This window comes from Xyrauchen texanus, chromosome 26 (assembly GCF_025860055.1).
Source record: "Xyrauchen texanus isolate HMW12.3.18 chromosome 26, RBS_HiC_50CHRs, whole genome shotgun sequence".
In the NCBI taxonomy this organism is placed as follows: Eukaryota; Metazoa; Chordata; class Actinopteri; order Cypriniformes; family Catostomidae; genus Xyrauchen; species Xyrauchen texanus.
In genome coordinates this window covers 34,370,105-34,396,139 of record NC_068301.1, presented here as the reverse complement: position 1 = coordinate 34,396,139, position 26,035 = coordinate 34,370,105, and the positions used below count along the sequence as shown (strand labels likewise).

The window sequence follows — 26,035 nt, the reverse complement described above, 5'->3', positions numbered from 1 at the left end:
GGCGGCCTGTGGCCCAAGCCCGGCGAGGCGCCGGGTGCTTAGCCAATGCTGAAGCGGGCGCGTGTGCAGTAAACCCAGCTGAAGTACTGCTGCGGCTGAGGCCATGTAACCTAGCACTCTCTAGAATTTCTTCAGAGGCGTGAGGCTGTTCATCTGAAAAGATGCGGCTAGTCGCTGAACACGGCGTGCGCGCTGTGTAGATAAGCGAGCCGTAATCAGCCAGTCGTCCAAATTGTTCAGAATTCGCAAACCCTGACTCCGCAGGGGTGCGAGCGCCGCATCCATGCACTTCGTGAAAGTACGGGGTGCTAAGGACAGGCCGACGGTGTATTGATAAACCTGGCCGTCGAAGGCGAATCTCAAGAATGGCCTGTGACGGGGATTTATCTGAATCTGAAAATATGCATCTTTCAGATCGAGAGAAATAAACCAGTCCCCCTGGCGCACATGCGCGAGGAGTTTCCTGATTGTAAGTCTTTTTGCAAGCACCTTGTTCAAAACCCTGAGATCTAATATGGGTCTGAGGCCGCCGTCTTTCTTGGGAACAAGAAAATAACGGCTGTAAAGCCCGACTTCGCTCAGAGAGGGTGGCACTTTCTCTATGGCCCTTTTGCACAGAAGGCTTGCTATTTCTGAACGAAGCATGCACGCTGCTTCCGTGTTCACAGTGGTTTCGAGCCACGCTCTGAAAGCGAGGAGGGCGGCGATCGAACTGTAGCAAATAGCCCTGTTGTATTGTGCTTAACACCCACTTGGATATCCCTGGAATAGCTTCCCACGCTTTGAAGCGTAGCGCTAGAGGGTGAATGGCCAATTCGCTCTGATTGCCACACACAGAGCTGAACAAAATGTGTGGCGCGTTTAGTGTGTTTATGCATGATTGCTCGCAGACAGCATGAACAGGCTGTTTTGTGAGTGACTTCCGATTGGAATGAATGGGGAAAGAGTCACATCTGTTACGTGATGCTTAAGCATATTCATGGACGCGGGACTTACACACAGAGGAATATTTGCTGGCCGTGTAACAGAGCGGGCAGAGAATGGAGCGCGCATGCGTATTGGTGAGGCGCATTTATTGACTCTAAGCGCTCGGCGGTTCAGTAACCGCTTTATGAGAGCATGCTCTGATAGGGGCAGCGGGATGTGTTATGCTTGTGTGTAGAGGCGAACACAGGGTTGTGGGCACATTTTCTACACATAAGACATGTTTGCTCTTTACAAGATTTATTTGGGTCGCCGTGAAAGCGGCGTTTGAGCGCAGGCAAGCGGGCAGTGTCACCGGCTTGTTGGCTGCTAAATTCACCACTGCAGTAGCCTGAGAGAAGGGGACTGACAGGGGCGAAGCTTTGGCGGTGGTCGACGCGGCGGGACTGAGCCGTCGTTTGTTCAACAAAGCTAGGAGGACTTCGGTTGTTCAGGTTTCAAGCGCAATCTTAGGCCGAGGCCCGCGAGGCGGTGGTCTACGGTGGCTGTCTGAGCGCGATCTTGAGCGGCCGCCCTGCCGGCGCTGGGAAGTCTGGCTTTGTTGAGCTGGGCGCTGTGAAGATGCTCGTGCAGGAGGCTGGTTACGTGGGCGGCCTGCAGAGGAGCTAGCGGGCGAGGCAGGAAGAGATTCATGGCTTGGGTGGCTTTCTGGACTTCCAAAAGCGGTCAACAATGCCACTTACAGCGGAACCGAAGAGACCGGACGGAGAAGCGGCGTTGAGGAACGTGGAGCGCTCAGTTTCTCCCATGTCGGCTAGCGTTAGCCACAGGTGTCTCTCGGTTACAGTCAGCGAGGCCATGCACTTCCCTATAGCTTGGGCTGCAGCTTTGGTGGCCTGAAGGGCGAGGTCCGTCGCGCTCCTTAGATCTGTAACAGCCTCTGGGTGCCTGCCTCTCTCATCCCACTCCGAAGAAGGTCCGCTTGGAGGATCTGCAAGGCGGCCATGGAATGCAGAGCAGATGCGGCTTGGCCGGCGGCGGAATAGGCGCGGCCAACACAGGCGGAAGTAGTTCTGCAGGCCTTAGGCGGGAGCACTGGTTTAGACCGCCATCTCGCGGAGGGCGGGCAAAGGTGTGCTGCTACCGAATCCTCGACCGGGGGATGGAAGAGTAGCCCTTCTCGTGGCGGAGTCCACTGAAGCGAGGCGGTGGAGGCGTGGGATCAAGTCCTGGCCGAGAGAGGCGTTCCACGATTTAGAGAGCTCGGCGTGGAGTTCCGGCAGGAAGGGGCGGCCGGACGCTGGCGCTCGCTGGTGACGGCTTTGAAGAAAACAGCCGTCGAGTCTGTTGGGAGCCTGCTCAGGGGCGGTGACCACTCGAGCCCGAGGCAGTCGAGGGCCTGTGTGAGGAGGCGTATCAGTTCCCCTTCGACTCGGCGCGGGTCCTGCTGGATTCCTGGGCCGTTGAGAAGGCTTGTGACCACTCCTCGCTGTCGAAGCCATGTTGGAACAGCAGCCTTTGTCCTCCGCCTCGCTCTCGAGGTGGCAGCAGTCGCGGCCGCTCGGCGGCAACTGCGCATCCCGAGGCGGGGAGGGTGAACGCGATGCTTCGAGGGAGGGGCTCCGGCGAGACAGTCGCTTCTAAAACCGGTTCCGGCAGCCTTTGGGAGCGGCGCTTCTTCGGCCGGCGAAACAGAAGGTGGCGCGGCAGCTCCGGTTTTGCATGCTCGAGTGGAGCCCGCAGGGTCGACATCGGAAGCTCCTCGCAGAGGTCGCATCCGCCGTCAGCGAGGGCGAGCTCTGCATGCCCCAGTCCCAGGCAGAGAGCGCAGATGATGTGTCGGTCTCCGGCTGAGAGGAGCGCGGCAGGAGCCGCAGGAAGTCGCGAGGCATCTTTAAAAAGACGCTCGATACTCTTTTGTGAAGTTCGCTGAGGAACTTAGCTTACTCTAAAAAGGATACGTCGCCGGATGGCGTAGCTCGCAGGATGGCTGAAGGTGGCGAAGACGGCCGGCTTCTTCGAGCGCTGTCCACGCTTGCTAGATGCCCCTCGAACGGCGACGCGGCTTCCAGTTCAGAGATGCGAAGAGCTTCGCTGAAGAGATGAAAATCAGGGTTCCAGCCTACGAACTACGCTTATATGCACTCTAGTCACGCCCTTTTTGGCGGGCTTTGATGCAGTGAGCGCGCGGACGCCTCTCATTGGATGCGAGTTTGCCCAAGCTCGTCTATAGGCTGCAGCAGTTGCCGCAGAGCAACCAATGAGCTCGCTAGCTAGCCCGCTCAAGGTCTGCAGCTGCCGCACTGCGTTGACAATGGATACAAAATTAAGGATAATTTTTTGGCTTCAATATCTCAGAAAAGATGAATCTTTCCCGTAGCGTAAGCTAGCTTACGCAATACGAGAGAACCTCTCGTAAGAGAACTGCCTGTTAACCAATGAAATTTGGTTTACTGTAGCATTTTTACCATTCAAATTAGATATTGTACAGTATACGTTGCATAAAATGGCTAATGGTCCATTTCACTCTTTGTTTAGATTATCAGTTTAAACATGTATTGATTTGTAATTGTATAATGGATATCAATAGTTTAATATTAAAGATCTAACAAGGTTAAAACAATGAAATCTAAAAGGCATTTTTAAAAAGAAAAGTACAAAAAAAAATATTAAAGGGATGGCAAAAAGTTTCAAAGTCAGTTTTAATGAGACCTTCAACTTACAAAATAATAAAGCTAAAATGTGTTAGTTGTAATAAAAATCAACTGCTGGGACATGGAATTTACTGAAGTTGAAGAAACTCCTGAGTGTGTATTCATGTGTATGTACCATGCATCATTTTTTATTTTATTAAATCATTTATACCTTATTCTTTTGTCTATAGTATAAAGCAGGTGTATTGTACCTTCTTACTTGAGAATAATCTTGATACAAATACACTTTTTTTGTAATTCTTGGATTTATTACTCCTACAATAGGTTTACAGTCCCTGGACAGCTTACAGGAACAACATTACACAATGACGTCAGAAGAGAAAATACGTATTTTTGTTTTTTAGGAAAGAAATACCCTATGCCAGTATGCCTTTTATGTAAAAAAATAAAATAAAAAAATCATGGATTGAAGCTGAGGTTCTACATGTCAAAGAACAGCTGGTGGCCCCAATTACACAACACACAGGATATTAATCAAACCCTTCACAGCTGGACATTTTTTTGTTTTTGATGTAATTCTGTGACTTTCAGAACAAGGGAATCCTATACGGAGTTTAGTCTAGCTTGAAGGCAATTGTGGACTACAAATCTAAGTAAAACCCAAAGGGACTGTAAGCCATACTGGGCTGTTAGATTCTTTGACCTGAAGTGAAAGGGTTCCAGGTGAGCGTTGTATAACAGTACACAGAATGAATGAAAATATTGATTATGTGCAGCGTGCACATATCCTCTCAAATGTGCTGCAAGCACACATTTTCTTCACTCGACTGCTCACTCATTCGCTATTCCTCTCTCTCTCTCTCTCTCACACACTCACACACACGAAGAAATTCTGTGGCAATATAAAAATATCTGACAGTTTGTGAAATGCACAGGCTCAGCAGGCTTGTAGAAACCAAATGAATGGAAATGAGACAGCACTACTCTCCACATCTGTGGCAATCATTCATGCGGACACAATGGTGAATCCCTCCAACTCACGACATTTTCTCAAACACAAACACCAGGTATATGCCTAAAAAAAAAAAGACAAGAGAGAATTGCATAAGGAAAATTATGAGACTTGGACATAAACAAGGAAACATAATTATAACATTAAAAAAATTAACAAAGCTAAACTAGACTGCCACTAAAGCTTCTCTATAAAATAACCTCCATATTTTGAAAATAAGGTAGGCAGAAACTTACTCTATGATGTGGGCAAATGCCTGGTCAACACATTGCGTGTGGTTCCGTGTGTGTGTGTGTGTGTGTGTGTGTGTGTGTGTGTGTGTGTGTGTGTGTGTATATATATATATTTAACAACCCCCCCCCCTTTATTCAGGGGCAAATTATAAAATTTCTGTTAGTCTGTGAAACTTGTTCAGTTGATGTCTTAGTTGCTGAATATTTTTATGTTCATACAAATATTTACACATGTTAAGTTTGCTGAAAATAAAAGCAGTTGAAAGTGAGAGGACATTTCTTTTTTTGCTGAGTTTGCGTTAATGTAGAGGAGGTGAATGGTTGGCTGGTTATTGGTCCAGTTATCAACATATACAGTATATATATATATATATATTCACTACAGTAGATGTGTTGCCAGTGAACAATTTTCTGGGGTCTTAAAAAATTACTTATTTTTCCCTGTCTGCTGCCCTTGATGTCATAGCTCAGGGTAATCACTAGTAAAGGAACTGTGTGCATGTTCTTGTGGTGCCATCAGTCAGAGTTGTATTGGGTATTACTATGTAGCATGGCCAATCTACCCATAAAAATAGATGTGCATCATGCAGATAAACTCTACGCCTGACATTTACAATTTCTGATGGCTGACCGCCATTCTAACAGTACGGTTATTTGTTTTTAAAGCCGCTCATTACCGGCAAAGTTGGTGTAATCTCCTTGTGCGACCACAAGGAGATTACACCATGTGACTCTAACCTCCCTAGCAACCGGGACAATTTGGTTGCTTAGGAGACCTGGCTGGAGTCACTCAGCACGCCCTGGATTCCAAATCGCGACTCCAGGGGTGGTGGTCAACATCAATATTCGCTGAGCTACCAAAGCCTGAAAAATATTTTTTTGATTTATTAAACAGATTTTATTTTAGGTAGCCCATAGAACCATTCACAGGAAAATGATGAAATCTAGGGTTGTCAATAATAGTGGTGGACATCCTCCTAACGGGGTGAACAGAATTTTTTTTACACCCATCAAACCATTTTTGACTTCTTGAACTGTTTGATTCACAAAAGAGCCTCAGATAACAGCAGAAACATGTGATGACAGTCTTTGAGATGCTATTGTGCTTGCTACATCTAAATTTTACGATGTGAATGTACTTGAGTCGTAAATTTGATTATGCACACATTTTACAAATGTTTGGAATTTACTAACATACACAGGTTTTACTTACAAATCTGGGGAGTACGAAGTATTTGTGAATCTGGCAGAACGTTTTCGGGAAGGCCCATTTCACACGCAAATTACTCATATATTCACAAGTTTCATGAATGAGGCCCAGTGCGTTCTTTGGGTTATGTTTGGTGTTGTGCAATTGTTGCCATGTTGGTGCTTGGCCCCATAATGGCTGCTTATAGCTATATTAATACATGGGTTCCTTAACACTAACTAGTCGAATAATAGCTCAGACAATTCCCCTTCTAGTCAATTATTTAAATTGGTGGTTTCGTACATCCTCAACCTTTTACCTGTAAATCATGTATTACAAGGTAAACAATTGTAAACTATTTTTCATGTCTGACAAAACTGTTCTTCAATAAACATTTCAAAGATAAAAAAGTGTTAAAACCTCTTAATATGTTAAATTACTAATATATATATATATATATATATATATATATATATATATATAATTTTATTTTTTAAAGCAATATCGAATTTGCATCTAAAAATCTTTGCAATATCAAATCGGGTGGTCTGTTGCAATTCTCGTCCCTACTATTTAGACCCTGTGATCTGATCACCTGAAACATATCTTAGTAACGGGTGTAAACAGGGTCTCTGTTGCGTTCCATCTAGTCTCATGTTTGAACATCCCCTGCTGCATTTCTGGGCTTAGAAACATGCCATTAGCGTGGTGAGACAAGAGTCTGAGAAGCAAATACTCATCCTAATATCTGGGAATATGAATAAAGTACATATAAATAATGAAAGTTTTTTTGTTTCAAAACAAAAGCAGAGCAGAACATTTCCGGTATATTGAAGCTTGAGAACTGCGGTAGTACCATGGCACTGTATTTGAAGCTTTTTCTCTTTTACTTTTTTTATTAGAATATGAACTGGCTAAATCTTTCAATTTCATAATTTTATGCACTTAAGTTTAAACTGGATTGCAGTTTTGTTAACAGCAAGGTATGTTCTTTGCAATAAACAATATAACACGGTGCGGTTTGTTTTATATTTATTTGTTGCATTCTCATGTGGAAACAACATCGATTTATAAGTCTGGATTCACTGATGTCTTGTTAGTCTCAGCCTCAGATGTCATGACCGATAGTGCATGCACTAACCTTCTGATGCACATAGCACACAACATTGGAAAACACTTTCTCGATCCACGCAGCACATTATTGGCTGGTTTGATAGAACATCCGCGAGCAGCACACAGAACTTTTCATCAGTCCGCCTGGAAACAGTCACGCTCACAAGGTTCCGCCTTGATACAATGGGCAATTTTGAGGACAAAATAATCACCAGATGTGCCCAAGTTTGACAGGTTAGTGACATCAAATAATTTCAAGATATTCAGAGTTTCGTTTGAGGCATGCAGCAGAAAAAGAAGCGGAAATCCACAAACTGAGCTGCTTGAGTGGGCAGTTTTTGGCCAATTTAAGCTTCTATACGGTCGCTTCTATACGGTCCAGACATTTGCCATTTAAGTCAAAGGTTTGGTTACGTGAGACTAATGTCTTGTAGCTTTTTTCTCTTACTGAAATGGTGTATGAAATGTGAATATAATTATAATTTCATATTCGTCATTCCTGAAAAAGCGAGTAATTTTCTACAAAATGGAAATATAGAAGTGAAGAATTATGTTAACAGCTCTCATTTTTACAGCAGGAGTTTGACAATCCATGGGGGGACCTTTATTTTTCTGTGAACTATCCTTTTATAGATTTTGTCCCCAATGACCAACCCACAGGCTGTACTGCACCAGGAGGAAACCTCTAAATGATCCCAAGCATTTTATCTTAAGAAATGAGTCTGAACACAGCAGGAGCCTTTAATTTCTTGGCTTGGGTACAGGCTACGCTTTCAATACAAATGAGCCGTGATACGTGCTCTACTCTGTGCCTATGAATATTAAACAGCTCAGCTAAAAGAACCTTTCATTAAAGTGAGTATCATTATCTTATGATTTCAGCCTTTTCTTGTTTTTCTTATCATGTTTTGTACAATTTCTGAAGACATTGAAGATAAAGCAGCAGCTATACGTACCTTTCAACTTAGCCTAGTTGTGGCGTATTTTTCCAGCCGGTTGCATTAGAATTTTTTATGGTCCCTTATTCATTTTAGATACAGTTATTGAATATTGTTATTTACATAAGCTAAATAGCCTATATCATTAATTAAGTCTTGTGTTATTACGCATCATATTTTAATGGGGATATAATATATTAAAGCTGACAGCTATGTGAGCAAACAAGGTTTGAACATCAACCGTAGTGAGATAAAACTGAAGTTCACGACTTTTGAACACTTCTGTGTACAAATTTGAAGGCTGCTTATTGGTTAAATACAGGTAAACGTCATATTATGCGACTACGCATTACTTTACGGAGCTTACAACCTACTAATTAAGTCTTGTCTGAAGAACAGGTGGTGCAACCAAATTAAGCACTGACTTACAAACAAACTAGTAGTTACTAAGACCTTAGTGTGAACTTTGTCACATATTACGTGAGAACTTACACACAGCTGGTGCAACCCTACGCATCATATCACGACAAATACCAAAAGATACCATCTAAGTGTATAAGAGAAGCAATATTGAATTAGAAGGCTGATCTGAACAGGAAGAGAACATCACTACGTACTTGTAGCCTCCCACTCAGACTTGCTCAAGGTCCCCTGTGGAGAAAAGAGACCGTGAACTATCAGAACATAATTAATAAAAAATAAAAAACTCTTTTCACTAGAAGGAAAAGATCAGTGCTCACCAGTGGAAGTCTAACAGCAGGATTCTCGGCTATTCTCTTGGCATGGTCATACTCCCCCGGACTATCAGACGCCGGTCTGCCCGTCTCATCTGGAGGGTATTGCTATGACAACAAGGAAGCACAAAACTGTTTGATTCCTCCAAAGTGAAGATAATGCTGCACAGATCTGCAGACATCATTATCCACAATCAGATCTGGCTACCGGAAGCAGCCTTGGTCTCATCCAGTGAGCACAAAAAAGGTTCCAACCAACCAAATCCCAGATTTTTTAAGCAGTAAAGTGGGACAGAGGAACAATTATTCTCTAGAAAATATTTATAAACTATTTGGAATTATATAAATCATAATGTAACATTGACAAGCATTACACCCCAAACTTTTTTTGTCATTTTCTTTACCATTGCTTTTCCCACTGGTGGTCATGAAATGAGCTCTGCCACACATCCCAAAGTAAAATCATCAATTTAAAACCTTAGAGATTTTAGCCCAAAAAAATAAATAATATTCACTCATCATTTACTGACCCTCATGCCATTCCATGAGTGTATGAATTTCTTTCTTCTGCAGAACACAAATGAAGATTTTAGAAGAATATTTCAGCTCCGTAGGTCCATACAACACAGATCAACAGAGTTCAATGCTTTGAAGGTCCAAAAAAAGCACATAAAGGAGGCATAAAGTGATTTAATTCAAGTCTTCTGAAGTAATCTAATCTGTTTTGGCCAAGGAGACTGATGATGTCAAGATTTACAGTTAAAAAAAAAAGAACTTAAATATTGATCTGTTTCTCACCCACACCTGACATATAACTTATGAAGACATGGATTAAACCACTGGAGTCTTATGCATTACTTTTATGCTGCCTTTATGAGCTTCATGGAACCTAAAAGCTTTGGTCACCATTCACTTGCATTGTATGGACCTATAGTAGGGTTGCTCTGATACCAAAATTTGGCTTTGGTACGATACTAGTCCTGGTACCTCAATATCGATACTTAGGAAACAAATAAAAAAAACTAGTGGCTTAAGTAAAACTTTTTTTTTAAATTACACACAAAATTACTTGTCTAAGAGAACTGCATTAAAGTCTTGTAGATACAAATTATGCCTTTTTCTGTTTTAATTTTTTTAACCACATGAGGGTGGAGGATGTCTTCCCTGTAACGCACAGCATTGAGATGGCCTGCAATGACAACAAGCTCAGTCTGATGATGCTGTGACACACTGCCCCAGACCATGACGGACCCTCCACCTCCAAAATGATCCCGCTACAGAGTACAAGCCTCAGTGTAACGCTCATTCCTTCAACGATAAACGAGAGTCCGACCCATCACCCCTGGTGAGACAAAACCACAACTCGTCAGTGAAGAGCACTTTTTGCCAGTCCTGTCTGATCCAGCGAAGGTGGGTTTGTGCCCATAGGCGACGTTGTTGCCGGTGATGTCTGGTAAGGACCTGCCTTACAACAGGCCTACAAGCCCTCAGTCCAGCATCTCTCAGCCTATTGCAGACAGTCTGAGCACTGATGGAGTGATTGTGCTTTCCTGATATAACATGGGCAGTTGTTGTTTGCCATCCTGTACCGGTCCCGCAGGTGTGATATTCGGATGCACCGTGTTACACGTGGTCTTCCACTGCGAGAACGATCAGCTGTCCTTCCTGTCTCCCAGTAGCGCTATCTTAAGCCTCTCACATTACGGATATTGTAGTTTATTGCCCTGGCCACATCTGCTGTTCACATTGCTCCTCTCTCTCTCTATTTTAAGTGCTTACGGGCTATTAAAATAATTCTTCAAACCTTGGAGCACATGCACTTAAAGGCCCTATGTGGCTTGAAACCCATAACTGCTTCTTGCAGCTACATTTTTAAATTTGCAGTCAAAATATTTACATATCCTTAAAACGAGATACATTTACTTGAGAAGCAACATTGCCTAAAATATTAAGATTTGTATATATATCTTAAATTATTTTTTTTATTTTTTTTTAAGCATAAATCTGACAATGTTGAGGTTTATGCATAAAACAAGAAAATAATTAATTGCCAATTAGGGAAGACAAATAAACTTAATTCAATATTTTATATTAAAATGTTGTAATACCTTATGCAATTTTCCTTCAAGTAAATATATGGATGTTTTTGATAGTGTTGTTTTCCAGTAAAATTAAGTGTGGAGATGCCAATCAAACAAACTTCTTGCACACAAAAAACAAACATACGGAGCTGACAATAATAGCTGACAATGAATGCTGGGTCTGTGTTTTATGGCACAGAAAATCTGTCATTGACCTCACTTTACAGTCGTGAAAAAATTTGAAAAATGACCTCAAAGCAAGCGGAAACAAGTGGATGACCCCAGTCGGCATGAGAGCACTTTAGTCAAGATGAAAGTGCTAGAAATTCATTTTGCTTCCATAATGTGAAATATTTCCAAGTAAAATGGCATACAAACACACACATATATACATATATATAAAATATTCAGGGCAAGACATACAAATCTACCAGGAACTGAGTGAACTATGAAAAGTCCAAATAAGAGGTTCACAATAAAAACATATAAATGCATTAATAAAGTAAATAGGGCAATTATGATTTCATGTGACTTAAAACATGAATATCTCAGCTCTGTAGGTCTATACAATAGAGGTGAATGGTGACCAAACCTTTGAAGGTCCAAAAAGCACATAAAGGCAGCATAAAAGTGATCCATACAACTCCAGTGGATAAATCTATATATTATGAAGCGATATGATAGTTGTGGGTGAGAAACAGATCAATATTAAAGTTGACCATTTGATTCAAAATGGTCAACTTTCACCTACAGAGCTGAAATATTCTCCTAAAAAAATCTATATTTGTGTTCAGCAGAAGAAATTTAAGACATATACATCTGGGATGACATGAGGGCAGGGTCCAAAATTTTAATTGTAACCAACCAGCCAAGGTGGCTTGTAGATGACAAAATTGACCAGCAGTCAGATTTCATACTGGATATTTAAAAAAAAAAATGTTTTATTTATTTATTGCATTTTATAAGTGGATTTTACAGACATGAGAGAGAAATAAACAACACTTTAAGCATGTTTAAAAGTGAACTGCTTTTTTAAAGAATTATTATGTTTTATGAAATATTTATTTGCCAGATAGTCTTTAGATTATTCACTTATTACAACAAAAATACATTTGTATTTGAAACTACATGTCATATGAACTCTCAATTTGTAACTAATGAGCTTGAAGAACACATAACACAGTAACAGTTCTTGGTTAATTTGGTTAATTCAGTCAGCCCCAACTGATTCACTAAAGAGAGCCGGCTTATAGATTTACTGCAAAAGTAAAAATGGCAAAAGTAAAATTGACAAAAGTAATTTTCCAAAAATTGTTTACAGACAAATTTTTTCACTTTTAATTGCCTATATCACAATTCCAGTGGGTCAGAAATATATATACACTAACATCTGTGCCTTTAGGCAGCTTAGAGAATTCCAGAGAATTACGTCAAGCCTTTGGGCAATTAGTCAAGTCAAGTCAAGTGGTTTTTATTGTCGTTTCAACCATATACAGTTAGTACAGTACACAGCAAAACGAGACAACGTTCCTCCAGGACCATGGTGCTACATAAAAACAACAAAGGACCAACATAGGACCACATGAGACAACACAACGAAATAAAATACCTATATAAACTACCTATATATACCTATATAAAGTGCACGTGCAAACATGTGCAAAAAGTACAGGACAGTACAACAAATTACTGACAATGAACAGGACAATAGACAGTGCAGCGCCGACCAGTACTCAGTAGTGCAAAAAGATGACAGTTTCTAAAAATGTAAACATAACATACTATGAGATAGTGTTCTATGCACATAGCAGTTATTGAGGTAGCAGACAGTTATAAAGTGACAAGTTATTAAAGTGCAACTCAGGACACGTGTGTGTCAAACCAGTCTCTGAGTATTGAGAAGTCTGATGGCTTGGGGGAAGAAGCTGTTACACAGTCTGGCCGTGAGGGCCCGAATGCTTCGGTACCTCTTGCCAGACGGGAGGAGGGTAAAGAGTTTGTGTGAGGGGTGTGTGAGGTCGTCCACAATGCTGGTTGCTTCTATGGATACAGTGTTTTTTGTAAATGTCTTTGATGGAGGGAAGAGAGACCCCAATGAACTTCTCAGCTGTCCTCACTATCCTCTGCAGGGCTTTGCGGTCCGAAACGGTGCAAGTCCCAAACCAGGCAGTGATGCAGCAGCTCAGGATGCTCTCAATAGTCCCTCTATAGAATGTAGTGAGGATGGGGGTTGGGAGATGTGCTTTCCTCAGCCTTCGAAGAATGTAGAGACGCTGCTGGGCTTTCTTGGTGATAGAGCTGGTGTTGAGGGACCAGGTGAGGTTCTCCGCCAGGTGAACACCAAGAAATTTGGTGCTCTTGACGATCTCCACAGAGGAGCCGTCGATGTTCAGCGGAGTGTGTTCACCTTGTGCTCTCCTAAAGTCAACAACCATCTCTTTTGTTTTGTCGACATTCAGGGACAGGTTGTTGGCTCTACACCAGTTTGTCAGCCGCTGCACCTCCTCTCTGTATGCTGACTCGTTGTTCTTGCTGATGAGACCCACCACGGTCGTGTCATCGGCGAACTTGATGATGTGATTTGAGCTGTGCATTGCTGCACAGTCGTGAGTCAGCAGAGTGAACAGCAGTGGACTGAGCACACAGCCCTGGGGGGCCCCAGTGCTCAGTGTGGTGGTGGTGGAGATGCTGTTCCCGATCCGGACTGACTGAGGTCTCCCAGTAAAGAAGTCCAGGATCCAGTTGCAGAGGGAGGTGTCCAGGCCCAGCAGGTTCAGCTTTCCAATCAGGTGCTGGGGAATGATTGTGTTGAATGCTGAGCTGAAATCTATGAACAGCATTCGAACGTATGAGTCCATATTGTCTAGGTGGGTGAGGGCCAGATGGAGGGTTGTGGTGATGGCATCGATCCGTTGAGCGGTTTGAACGATCACGCAAACTGAAGTGGGTCTAGTGAGGGGGCAGCTGGGTCTTAATCTGCCTCATGACGAGCCTCTCGAAGCACTTCATGATGATGGGTGTAAGTCGCGACGGGACGGTAGTCGTTGAGGCAGGACACTGAAGACTTCTTTGGCATGGGGATGATGGTGGTGGCCTTGAAGCACGTTGGAACAACGGCGCTGCTCAGAGAGATGTTGAAGATGTCGGTAAGAACATCTGCTAGCTGGTCTGCACATCCTCTGAGCACTCTGCCAGGAATGTTGTCTGGTCCAGCAGCCTTCAGTGGGTTGACTCTACGTAGAGTTTTCCTCACATTTGCCGTGGTAAGACAGAGCACCTGGTCGTTGGGAGGAGGGGTGGACTTCCTCGCCATCACGTCGTTCTGCACTTCAAACCGGCGTAGAAGTCGTTCAGCGCATCTGGAAGGGAGGCATCTTTGTCACAGGCAACTGATGTTGTCCTGTAGTTGGTGATGGCCTGGATGCCCTGCCACATGCGCCGCGTGTCACCGCTGTCCTGGAAGTGACTGTGGATTCTCTGGGCGTGTCGCGCTTTGCCTCTCTGATTGCCCGTGACAGTTTGGCCCTAGCTGTTCTTAGGGCTGCCTTATCGCCTGCTCTGAAGGCGAGTCTCAGGACCTCAGCAGCGTGCGCACCTCCGCAGTCATCCACGGCTTCTGGTTGGAGCGTGTGGTGATGGTCTTGAGAAAGTGACATCATCAATGCACTTGCTGATGTAGCTGGTCACTGATGCTGTGTATTCTTCCAAGTTGGTAGAATCGCCATATGTTGCAGCCTCCCTGAACATGTGCCAGTCAGTACACTCAAAACAGTCCTGAAGAGCAGAGATGGCTCCTGCTGGCCAGGTTTTCACCTGCTTCTGAAGCGGTTTTGTGCGTCTGACGAGCGGTCTGTATGCTGGAATTAACATAACAGAGATGTGGTCTGAGTAGCCGAGGTGGGGCGGGGCTCCGCCCGTGCAGCGCCTGGGATGTTTGTGTAAACAAGATCAAGCGCGTTCAGCCCCTCTCGTTGCAAAGTCCACATACTGATGGAATTTAGGGAGCACTGTCTTGAGATTTGCATGGTTGAAATCTCCGCGACAATAAACAGTCCGTCGGGGTGAGCGTTCTGCAGTTCGCTCATAGCCCCATACAGTTCACAGAGCGCTTCCTTAGCGTTAGCGCTGGGGAATGTAAACTCGGTTATGCAAACAGTGGTGAATTCCGTGGTAGATAAAAGGTCTGCATCTAACAGTCACAAGCTCCAACAGCGATGAACAGTAACTAGAGACTAGCATAGAGTTCTTGCACCATTCCGTGTTGATGTAAACACACAAGCCACCACCGCGAGTCTTACCGCAGAGAGCTGTATTTCTGTCGGCACGAAACGAGGCGAGCCCGTCTAGCTGAATGGCGGCATCCGAACTCTGTCGCTGAGCCACGTCTCCGTGAAAACAAAGACGCAGCAGTCTCTAAACTCACGCCACGTAGCCTGCTGGAGTCGGATATAGTCCAGTTTATTGTCCAGGGAGCAAACATTTGAGAGCAGGATAGGCGGGAGAGCCGGCCGGCTAGGGTTTGTTTTAGCCTAGCATGGACCCCGCCCTCTTTCAGCGCTTCGCTTTCGCACACCGCTTATGACGTCCTCTCCCCCGGCCACCGGCATCAGGCGACACCGAGGGCTGGAGGCCTGGTCTCCGCAGCAAGCCGAGTACGCGTAGCGCCTCCTGCAGGTCATCATGCAGCTTGGTTTTTGCATGAGTCTTATATTTGAGTAGTGTCTGGCGAAGGTAGACACGAACACTGGTTGCTCCGATGTCCATGTGTTGCAAAAGTTTTTAACAAAAATAGCACCATTGTGGATCCGGAGTGGCCGCTGCGTGCTACCGCGCTGCCATCTTGGATAATCCAGTCAGTTTTAGGGCTGTCGATTTAACGTGTTAATTCAATTTGACAAAAAATGCAATTAATCGCAACACCCTGGACCATAATAAGGAAGATTCCTGAGAAATGCAAGCTTGTAGTACCACCTGTTTACTCCAGAGGGCAGTAAGTGAAACTTCAGCTGTATGAGCAACGCACAGTTTATACAGTGAAGAAAACACCTCAGTAGGCAGACACACACACACACACACACAAACATGCATTACGTTCTTGTGTTCAAAACACTTGGAGCGCAAATCCGAACTAAGAGATCTCAAGATGTGTTTAAAGATTGAGTATTAAACTATATTTAACTTGACACAGTGACCTAAACATTTTATGTTTATGACGCGACGCAACGCATATGAGACGCTACACAAGCATGTCTGACGTAGGTGTAAATTGAGGGGTCCTTAAACAAGCCTCATAATAAATCTCCAACTGATTGACAAATTCACTTGTGAAATGGATTGCTGTGAACTGTATGCCAATGATTGACTTATGATCAATAATATGGTAGTAAACAATACATTGTATTCTAAAGCCGCTTTTTGTATTGTCTTATTAATGATTAACTCTTCTGCTACAAGAATGTAATGCATTTTAATTATCTGAATATTTTTTATATATATATATATATATATATATATATATATATATATATATATATATATATATTTAAAGATAACTATGTATAAATATGTATAATCATTATATATTGAATTATTGTTATATGATGGGCTTTGTCAGCAAATATTTATATATGTGATTAATTAATCGGGACACCATGTAATTAATTCTATTAATTTTTTTAGCGATTGACAGCCCTAGTCAATTTAATTCTGATAGGATCATTGGAATCAACTGGAGGTGTACCTGTGGATGTATTTTAAGGTTTTAAGTGACTCTTTGCTTGACATCATGGGAAAATCAAAAGAAATCAGCCAAGACCACAGAAAAAGGATTGTGGACCTCCACAAGTCTGATTCACTCTTGGGAGCAATTTCCAAACACTTGAAGGTACCACGTTCATCTGTACAAACAATAGTATGCATGAGAGGCATCCTGTCTCCTAGAGATGAACGCAGTTTGGCAAGAAAAGTGCAAATCAATCCTAGAACAACAACAGCAAAGGACCTTGTGAAGATGCTGGAGGAAACAGGTAGACAAGTATCTATATCCACAGTAAAATTAGTCTTATATCGGCATAACCTGAAAGGCTCCTCAGCAAGGAAGAATCCACTGCTCCAAAACCACCATAAAAAAAGCCAGACCACAGTTTGCAAGTGCACATGGGGATGAAGATATAACTTTTTAATGTCCTCTGCTCTGATGAAACAAAAATTTTACTGTTTAGCCATAACGACCATCGTTACGTTTGGAGGAAAAAGGGTGAGGCTTGCAAGCCAAAGAACACCATCCCAACCGTGAAGCAATGGGGAGGCAGCATCATGTTGTGGGGGTGTTTTGCTGCAGGAGGGACTGGTGCACTTCACAAAATAGATGGCATCATGAGGAAGGAAAATTATGTGGATATATTGAAGCAACATCTCAAGACATCAGCCAGGAGGTAAAAGCTCTTCACAAATTGGGGTTCCAAATGGACAATGACCCCAAGTATACCTCCAAGGTTGTGGCAAAATGGTTTAAGGACAACAAAGTCAAGGTATTGGAGTGGCCATCACAAAGCCCTGACCTCAACAGAAAATTTGTTGGCAGAACTGCAAAAGTGTGTGCGAGCAAGAAGACCTACAAACCTGACTCAGTTACACCAGTTCTGTCTGGAGGAATGAGACAAAATTCCAGCAACATATTGTGAGAAGCTTGTGGACGGCTACTCAAAACATCTGACCCGAGTTAAACAATTTAAAGGCAATGCTATCAAATACTAACAAAGTGTATGTAAACTTCTGATCCACTGTGAATGTGATGAAAGAAATAAAAGCTGAAATAAATAATTCTGACATACCACATTCTTAAAATAAATTAGTGATCCTAAACTGACCTAAGACAGGGAATGTTTTCTACGATTAAATATCAGGAATTGTGAAAAACTGAGTTTAAAATGGCTAATGTGTATGTAAACTTCTGACTTCAAGTGTATATTACATATATTTACACACACACATATATATATATTATATATATATTTACACTAGGTGATATAATGTGATTTTAATTTGTGCGCTGAATGTTTACGGAATGACATTCATACGTCAGATGGTATCAGAGCATTTTTACGATCACAAGTATGTTTTCTGCATGAGTGCAGAATATCAACTGCTAACTGAGACTTTTGATGAGAAGTGGGAGTAGCTAATGAGAGCCATTCCATGTATTGTTTGGCCTTCAATTATTTTTGCTACTTTTCAAATGCCTATTATGTGCAGATTTTGCTGGAATGCTGGAAATGACACTGTGGTGGAAACTTTCATGACTTTCAGAAAAAACACAAATCTCCTGGGATGCATGTACATACACTGTTGGACAATGTTAGTAGACAAATAAAATGTTTTATCAAGACTTTACTTTCTAGAAGTTTAGTTAGTTGTAGCCTTGTACACACAAAAACACACACACATACCTCCAGGGCCTGCATCCACTGCATGAGCATCTTATGCTTCTCATCTTTTACTTTCTCCTCAAAGAACTCACGGAATGTTTTCTTAATAACCAGTCGCATGTTGTACTTTTTTGCCATTCTGGACAGATAAATAAAAGCAGTAATTTAAACACATCAACTATACAATAATAATACACAGTCTGCACATTTCACCAAAACATGATATTTAAATCTGCAACCTAATGAATTGGATCTGCTTTTAGGAATTTGCTAGAGATAACAGCGTATTATTGAATGAAGAATATCTCTGACACTAGACAGATATGCACACATTTGTGAATTAGTTGTGCCCTCTGTTGGCAAGTTAAGGCAATAACGTTGCAAAAACCAGGAGTCAAAATAGCATATGAGATGTGGCACTCACTCCTCAAACAGGGGGAAATACACCAGGAACTCTGGGACATTGACAACTCCCTCCAGGTTGAAGTCATACTGACAGCCAAACAAAGGGTATACTCCTTTCTTCTGGAAGGTCACACTGTATACTTCATTCCCAAAGCTGTTCGAGTCTGATGCCTCCAAGCGCTTCCTGTGGATCAAGGTGGAGAAACATTTGAGTTTTGCAGCTTTTAAGTCTCGAAATGTAGTCAACTGTATAGGATCGGCACGATACTGAAGTCCCTTTAAAGTAAGTGAGGTCACTTTGCAGCCATATTTGTAATGCACACGGACAGCTAGTTTCTCATCATTCTACTTAAATGAGAAAAGACCGAAATATCTAAAACTGTCTGTGTGTGTGTGAGCTTACACCAGCTCGTATGCGTCTGGAGTTGTTCCGATGAAGAATCCTCCTGGTCTGAGTCTCTCACATGCGTTTCTCAGCATGATGTCTGCCTGCTGCTCGCTCTCGAATGAATAATGATACACAAACTGACAGCTGCACAGGTCAAACCGCAGATCAGGATCTCTGTACTTCTCACACAGCAACTCCTGAGGCAGAAAGAGAGACACACAGAGAATATAACATGAAATGATGCTCATTGACTTTAAAGTTTCTTCTTTTTGAGAATCAAGTGAAGTCCCTTTTTCTCTCCCAAATCAAAGAAGCTTAAAGGCTAAGTGTGTCATTTCTGCACCACTTGAGGAACAGAAAAGAACAGCAAAAATAATAACCATTTTTAAACAAGTTTTCTGAACTTTCCCTCCATGTGCTATTGGATTTTAATATGAAATAAAAAAAGAAATACAAAAATAAACACACCTCATCTGTAAAGTAAAGGTTCCTACGTGATATCAGCGAGCACAAATCTGTTAAAGGGTGTTTTTATTTCAGGCACTTCTACCACTGTGGACTTCTAGAAAGTGAAGTCTTGTTAAAAGAAAATGTTCACATATCCAGGGCATGCTGAGTGAGTCCAACCAGGTTTCCTAAGCAACCAAATTGGCCCAGTTGCTATGGAGGGTAGAGTCACATGGGGTAACCTCCTCGTGGTCACTATAATGTGGTTTGTTCTTGGTGGGGCATGTGCCGAGTTGTGCGTGTATACCGCAGAGAATAGCGTGAAGCCTCCACACACACCATGTCTCCGTGGTAAGATGTGCGGATCATGTGATAAGATGTGCGGATCATGTGATAAGATGTGCGGATCGATGGTCTCAGACGCGGAGGCAACTGAGATTCGTCCTCCACCACCCGAATTGAGGCGAGTCACTACGACATCACGGCGACCTAGAGAGTGCATTGGGCACTTGATTTATTTGTATTTTTTTTCAATTATCACTCGTCTCACATTTCATTTTTCAACACTTTTGTTGACTTGGTAAATAAGTACACTTGACTAGGGAGAAAATTGTTTGGCGTGGTGGAAATCATTTTCACACAATAAATACTGAAATAGTTTGTTTATTTCTCTCTTTGTTTAGATGATCATAGTTTTAAACATAATAATGTCTGTGTTTATAATGGATGTTTAATATTGAAAGTCTCGGTCTAGGACAAGGCTACAGTAAATCTACAGTAAAAAGTCAAATCTGTGCAGAAATTATATCTTAAGTGCCAAGAAGTTTTAAGTTTATTGTGACCTACAAATAAAAAAAATGTAAATATGAAAATTAGGACTGGAACATTTAATGTGTTCATTTCTGCAATCAATACTTGACTATTTAATGCGTTAACTATCAAATTTACGTATTTAATGCAGTATCCATTTTCTTTACTTCCTGAAACTTCACTGATGTTTCCCCCACTTCCTGTGACTAAAACTGACATTTTTTACATTTCCAGGAGGTACACACGTTTGATCCGACCGCACATCCTAGCACAGAAACTGATTGTGTGAAGAAGTGCACACTTATAATGTGTGATGCATGCCCCGGGCAGAATAAGCATGGGAGCGGATTTACTGTACGGAGAATGGATTTTACCCAACTTTTAATTACAGCATGACCACTGATTTTACAGCATGTATACATATACTTCTAATAAAGATTTATACTGTAAAAATGTGTCTAATTAACTAAAAAAATTATTAAATATTAATTATTATTATTAAATAATTAAAATAGATGATGACCAATCATTTTCTTCAAAGTTCTTTGAGACAAATTATAAATACATTAATGATTATATTTGTTTTAATGTACCTTTTGATTAATCACGACTAATCACAGAACACTGTGTGATTAATTTGTTTTAAAACATTCAAAGCTCTAATTGAAATCTGTTCTGTTTTAATAATAATAAATAAAATAAAAAATTATAATAAACCCCTGGTACACGTAAGGCCCTTAGAGGACAGGGCAGGAATCTTTATTCTAAAATATTTTTGCATTCCCTCGCAATAAATATACCATGGTGTTACCACAGTAACCATATTTAACCTTGATATTCGTAGTAATCTCATAGTAATAATACAGTGAATCCAAAATGTTAATAAAAACCATATTGTTTTGGTTATGGTTTTATAAGAAATACCGCAGTAAATACGAGATTTACCATGGTTAATCTATAGTAAAAACAATGGTTACTACATTGATACAGTAAACTGTAATAAAAAAAAACATGGTTAGCCTTCAACAGTTATGGTAGCTACAATATTACTATAGTAAAACCACTTAAATGGTATCTGTATAGTAAAACCATAATACCCACAAAATTATAATTTTATTACCATATTTTTTGTTTTCACTACATATATCATGGTTAAAGTATAGTTACTGTAGTAAAACCATGGTAAACCATAGTAAAACATATTGCGAGGGAACACAAAACAATTTCAGACCAGAAATTCCCACAGTGTCCTCTAAGGGGCTCCGAATGAAAGTGCCCATTTTAAAAAAAGGCCTTAAATATCCCATCGTCTTGCCACTTTATTGACCGTCCAAAGAATCTAACTTGTGTAGTTGAGGAAACAATCATTAGTTGGCAGTTTCTGCCAATGTCAAATAAAACAGAAGTGTAAACAGCATACCCTGCTGCAGTCTGCCGTGATAAACTCGGTAGAGAATGTGCGGCCCCTCCGCCTTATGTCATTATAGCGCTGCTGACACTGCTCAATGGACACACCAGCGATATCTGGAATAGAGGAACACAAGTGCAGTCAAGGAAGTTACATTTATTCAACTAAAGCCAAATGATGACACAAATTTCCTTTTAATATGAACTACTAATTTGACAGTTAGACCTAGCCTAAAACAAAGACTAAATATATTTAGCTTAATACAGTTCTTACCATTTCAAAACAACTTTGCATAAATGTAATGGCATACATAACTATCATTATTATAAAACATATTTATACTGCATATCATGTTTGTATTCTACTTAAAACTAAATAAAACAGTAAGTCATGTCTGCATTTCACATAATCAATATTGATAGTCAAAAGCAATATGTGTTGCTCTCTATAAAGAATCTAAAAGAATCATGTGGTTACCTGCACACACTAGTTTGTCAATGTGTCCTTTCTTCCATTTGAGAAGGTCTCCTCCTTTCCCACAGCCCAGATCTAACACAGACACCTCTCTCCTTCTCTGCCTCACCTTGTCCAGGGTCTCCCCTGAGCAAACCAACACAATAATATTATAAAGGTAAGATTTGCCATATGCTCTAATTTGCTGGCAAGAAGACAGCTTGTCCATATTCAAGAGTTAATCAATGATATCTTAAGATATCTGAGATTAATAACAGGCTCAGATGAAATTTTAAAGGAAAAGTTGCTCATGTTCAAGATTCACTGACTTAAGATAACTATTTGTTCTATAGGGAATATTTTTAATAGAACAACACAATGTACATTGGGCTGAAATAGACTGGGTAATCATACCTCATAAAGCATGCTAGTTTGAGAGAGAAATGTAAAGCCGTGTTTCTTACCGATGAGCACGCTTTTCAACCAGTTGTTGAAGTTGCGCATGTGAACTATCCTGCTTTTATTGCGTTCTGCCAACCCAAGCTCCTGCAGTTTGTTGTAATGTGTGGCTACTTTTAGGCTGTGCAATTCCCCGGTGACCTGAAAAACATTTTAAAGAGGCATTCAGTAGTTTGGAGCCAATTTAACAGGCTCAAGCCACGTGATAAGATGCGCAGGTTGCCGGTCTCAAGACGCTGAGGCAGCTGAGATTTGTCTTCCGCCACCCGGACTGAGGCGAGTCACTACGCCACCAAGAGGACTTAGAGCACATTGGGAATTGGGCATTCCAAATTGGAAGAAAAGGGAAAAAAAATTATACAAATCCCAATGATGACCAAAATCTCTTGAGATTGATAAGTGATGATATATGCATATGTAGAAACCATAAGTCAGTGGTCAATAAAATTGTGCTCAATAGACAAATTCCTAATGAAGAACTACATTACCCATAATCCTCTACAGAGATCCACCAATCAAAGACCCAAACAAAGAAAAGATTCAGCAGCGACTGCCCACTCCCATGAAGCATTGTGAATTATGTAATCGAGGATTTGTACAATCTCAAACTAATTTAATGTAAATATTTTGCAATGAACGTACAATATTGTTTTTTTACTTCAATTAATGACTTACAGTCAATAGTTTTGTATTGTACTAATGATTCTGATTTGATTCACAACCCTTCATGGGATTGTAGTTCATTCACACATTCACCCAAAATCATCAATTACTGACATTAACAGAGAGCCTCATTCACAATTCACTTCTATCATATATAAAAACGATGCAATGAAAGTGAAAGGTGAGTGAATATGGCAAGTTGTACAGGTTTGGAACAACATAATGCTGAATAAATGTTGACGTAATTTACTTTTTTGGTGCACTATCTCTGTAGACAGTTAGTACAGTAAGTTTGCTTTAAATCAAATGCTGTAATGTTGTGATTTCCTGTATCTCAGAGCTGCTTGTTTGATCCCTTTACTGAGTCATTTTGCGATGGGGAAATCACTGAAAAAGTGTTGCACTCTTACCAGCTTCTTTCTGGGAGAGTCATCTTCATCCCCCTCCTCATCAGGACCATCCCTCTGTCTCTTCAACGATGACGATGAAGTCTGAGCAACATCTAAAACTGATCCTGTCCTACACTGCTCAGCCACTGGATCAGAATATATACTGTCTGCCTCATATACACCTGTGAATAAATGCATTACTGTGTATTAGTTTTCATGTGTTACGAGAGAATGGGCACAAAGGCAGGAAGATCACACACAAACAGTTATGGACCGCTGGACAAAACAGCATTACACATGTAAGGAGTGAAATTGAGAATGTACCGATAGATCAAAATAAATGTGTCGATGCAGATTCATAACAACAAATGAAAGTAACATTCATTTCAATCGTCCATATCATCACGTGTTTCGTCTGTACAGACAGATCGAGTGTAGTTGAGTTTTAGAGGGTCACAAACATAATGAAACACATTGGGAGTTTATGTGCTCAGGGCAGCATTAGATTACACACAGATCTGTGAAGCTGAATGTATGTTGCCGTACTCACTTGAGTTTTGCGCCATCTTGTACAGCAGCGCTCTTAACGGATGTTCACTGGAGTATTTCATGGGTAGAGAATACACTTAGCGCCATCTACAGGACTGGCGTGTTACTAAGCATTTTACCTTAGTAGCTTAATATTAATATTTACAGTATATGTAAATAGCTTACACAATCAAATTAAACCAGTAGGATCTTAATTATATTTATTGAACTTTTTGTATGTTACTTCAGCTACTAATAAACATTATAAAGATCAAATGTCTTATCTTGATCATTAATCACCTCATTAAATTGGCTTATCTGTTTATTAACCCTTGTGCGTCAATAAAAAAAAAAAAGTTACTCAGAGGTCTTTAGAGGACAAAAATGTCCACGTCAAAAAACAGCAATAATAATATGTATATTTTAATATTATTTTCCACTTTCATTGACTTTTTAACCAAAATCAGTCCTGATAATGACTACCAAATATTCATTTATTTTCAGGATTTAACCTTTTAAATGCCAGTTTGTTTAAATAATACCACTGTTAATTTTTACACACACAAACACATTTCTCAATACACACATACAAAACACACTCTGACATCCATACATCACATCCACACAATTTTAGCTGCATCATTTATTCAATTGGCCTGCAGTGCTCTTTAATATAGCAAAAAGAAAAAAGCATGTATTTGCTCCATAGGCTAAACGTGAGAAAAATGGCGCCATCTTGTGGGAAAAATTAAACATTTAAATTGTGAAGCCAGGGCTCCGGAATGAAAGCATAATATCATAGAATTCATGATTTTATGGCACTGGGATCAAATATTGCAGTTTTGATGGGTTTCAATGGGGATATTTTTGTATATATTTGGATATTTCTGAGTGTAACAATTTTGTGTACACAGTGTATTATATATTTATCATTTACATTCATGCATTTGGCAGACACTTATCCAAAGCGACTTACAGAGCCCTTATTACAGGGACAATCCCCCTGGAGCAACCTGGATTTAAGTGTCTTGCTCAAGGACACAATGGTGGTGGCTGTGGGGTTCGAACCAGTGTCCTTCTGATTACCAGTTATGCTGTGTAGTGCTTAGACCACTACACCACCACCACTACTCATTCACTCATTCATATAAAAAAAAAAAAAAAAAAAAAAAAAAAGTATTGGCAAAAATGTATGCCGTTGGCATGAACACAGCCATAATGATCGAAAGAACACAAAGGAAAAAGACAAAAATGTCCCTAAGGTCACACAAGGTTTAAATAATATTTTTTGGCAAAAAAGGTGTGTAATCTTATTGGACACTTTTTCAGTGAGGAGCACTTTTGTCTCTTTATATGGTTATATATTATCAATATATAAAATCATAGGGGTACAACAGGGCTAATGATACCACTCAAGGAACAAATAAGTGACTTTTTATTGAATATTGATGGAGCAACATTATTACATGTGTGAAAAGAAATAACAGAAGTTTATTTTGATCAAATAATTTTTTTATTTGGCTTTTAGCTCCAAATATTGTCCTTTTAGGCTAGTTATTGGACAATTATTGAAAAACGTTTTATTTAATTACCTTGAACAAACAGAAAATACAAACAAGTATTTCATCATTTCAGGGGTTCTCATTAGCTCCATAAATGTGCTTATTAAAATGTATTAAATGTTAGATCAAACTAACTAAAAATCTATGTTGCACGTTGTTTAGACAAGTGCTGAGGTAGTTTTGTTGCTATTTTGTGATTTGGGAGAAATCCAGCCATA

At 40.8% G+C, this 26,035-nt stretch overlaps 1 protein-coding gene across 1 annotated transcript; it reads right to left on the bottom strand.

Moving 5' to 3' along the window:
• Positions 1 to 3,750: 3,750 nt before the first annotated feature.
• LOC127619872 (mRNA cap guanine-N7 methyltransferase-like) lies at positions 3,751 to 24,324 on the bottom strand. Its single transcript, XM_052092891.1, has 11 exons — positions 24,278 to 24,324; positions 23,749 to 23,909; positions 22,681 to 22,816; positions 22,241 to 22,363; positions 21,776 to 21,879; positions 19,114 to 19,295; positions 18,730 to 18,894; positions 18,327 to 18,444; positions 8,804 to 8,905; positions 8,681 to 8,714; positions 3,751 to 4,653 (listed from the first exon to the last, which is right to left on the bottom strand). Exons 1-11 carry the CDS (start codon positions 24,291 to 24,293, stop codon positions 4,616 to 4,618), a joined length of 1,179 nt encoding a protein of 392 aa, XP_051948851.1. The 5' UTR covers positions 24,294 to 24,324; the 3' UTR covers positions 3,751 to 4,615.
• Between the last annotated feature and the right edge of the window lie 1,711 nt (positions 24,325 to 26,035).

Excerpts from the sequence above, each read along its gene's own strand:
- LOC127619872 (XM_052092891.1), bottom strand. Across the intron at positions 22,817-23,748 it reads ACTCTCCCAGAAAGAAGCTG|GTCACCGGGGAATTGCACAG; the intron begins GTAAGAGTGCAA and ends AATGTTTTTCAG. Across the intron at positions 8,715-8,803 it reads CTGCTGTTAGACTTCCACTG|GGGACCTTGAGCAAGTCTGA; the intron begins GTGAGCACTGAT and ends TTTTCTCCACAG.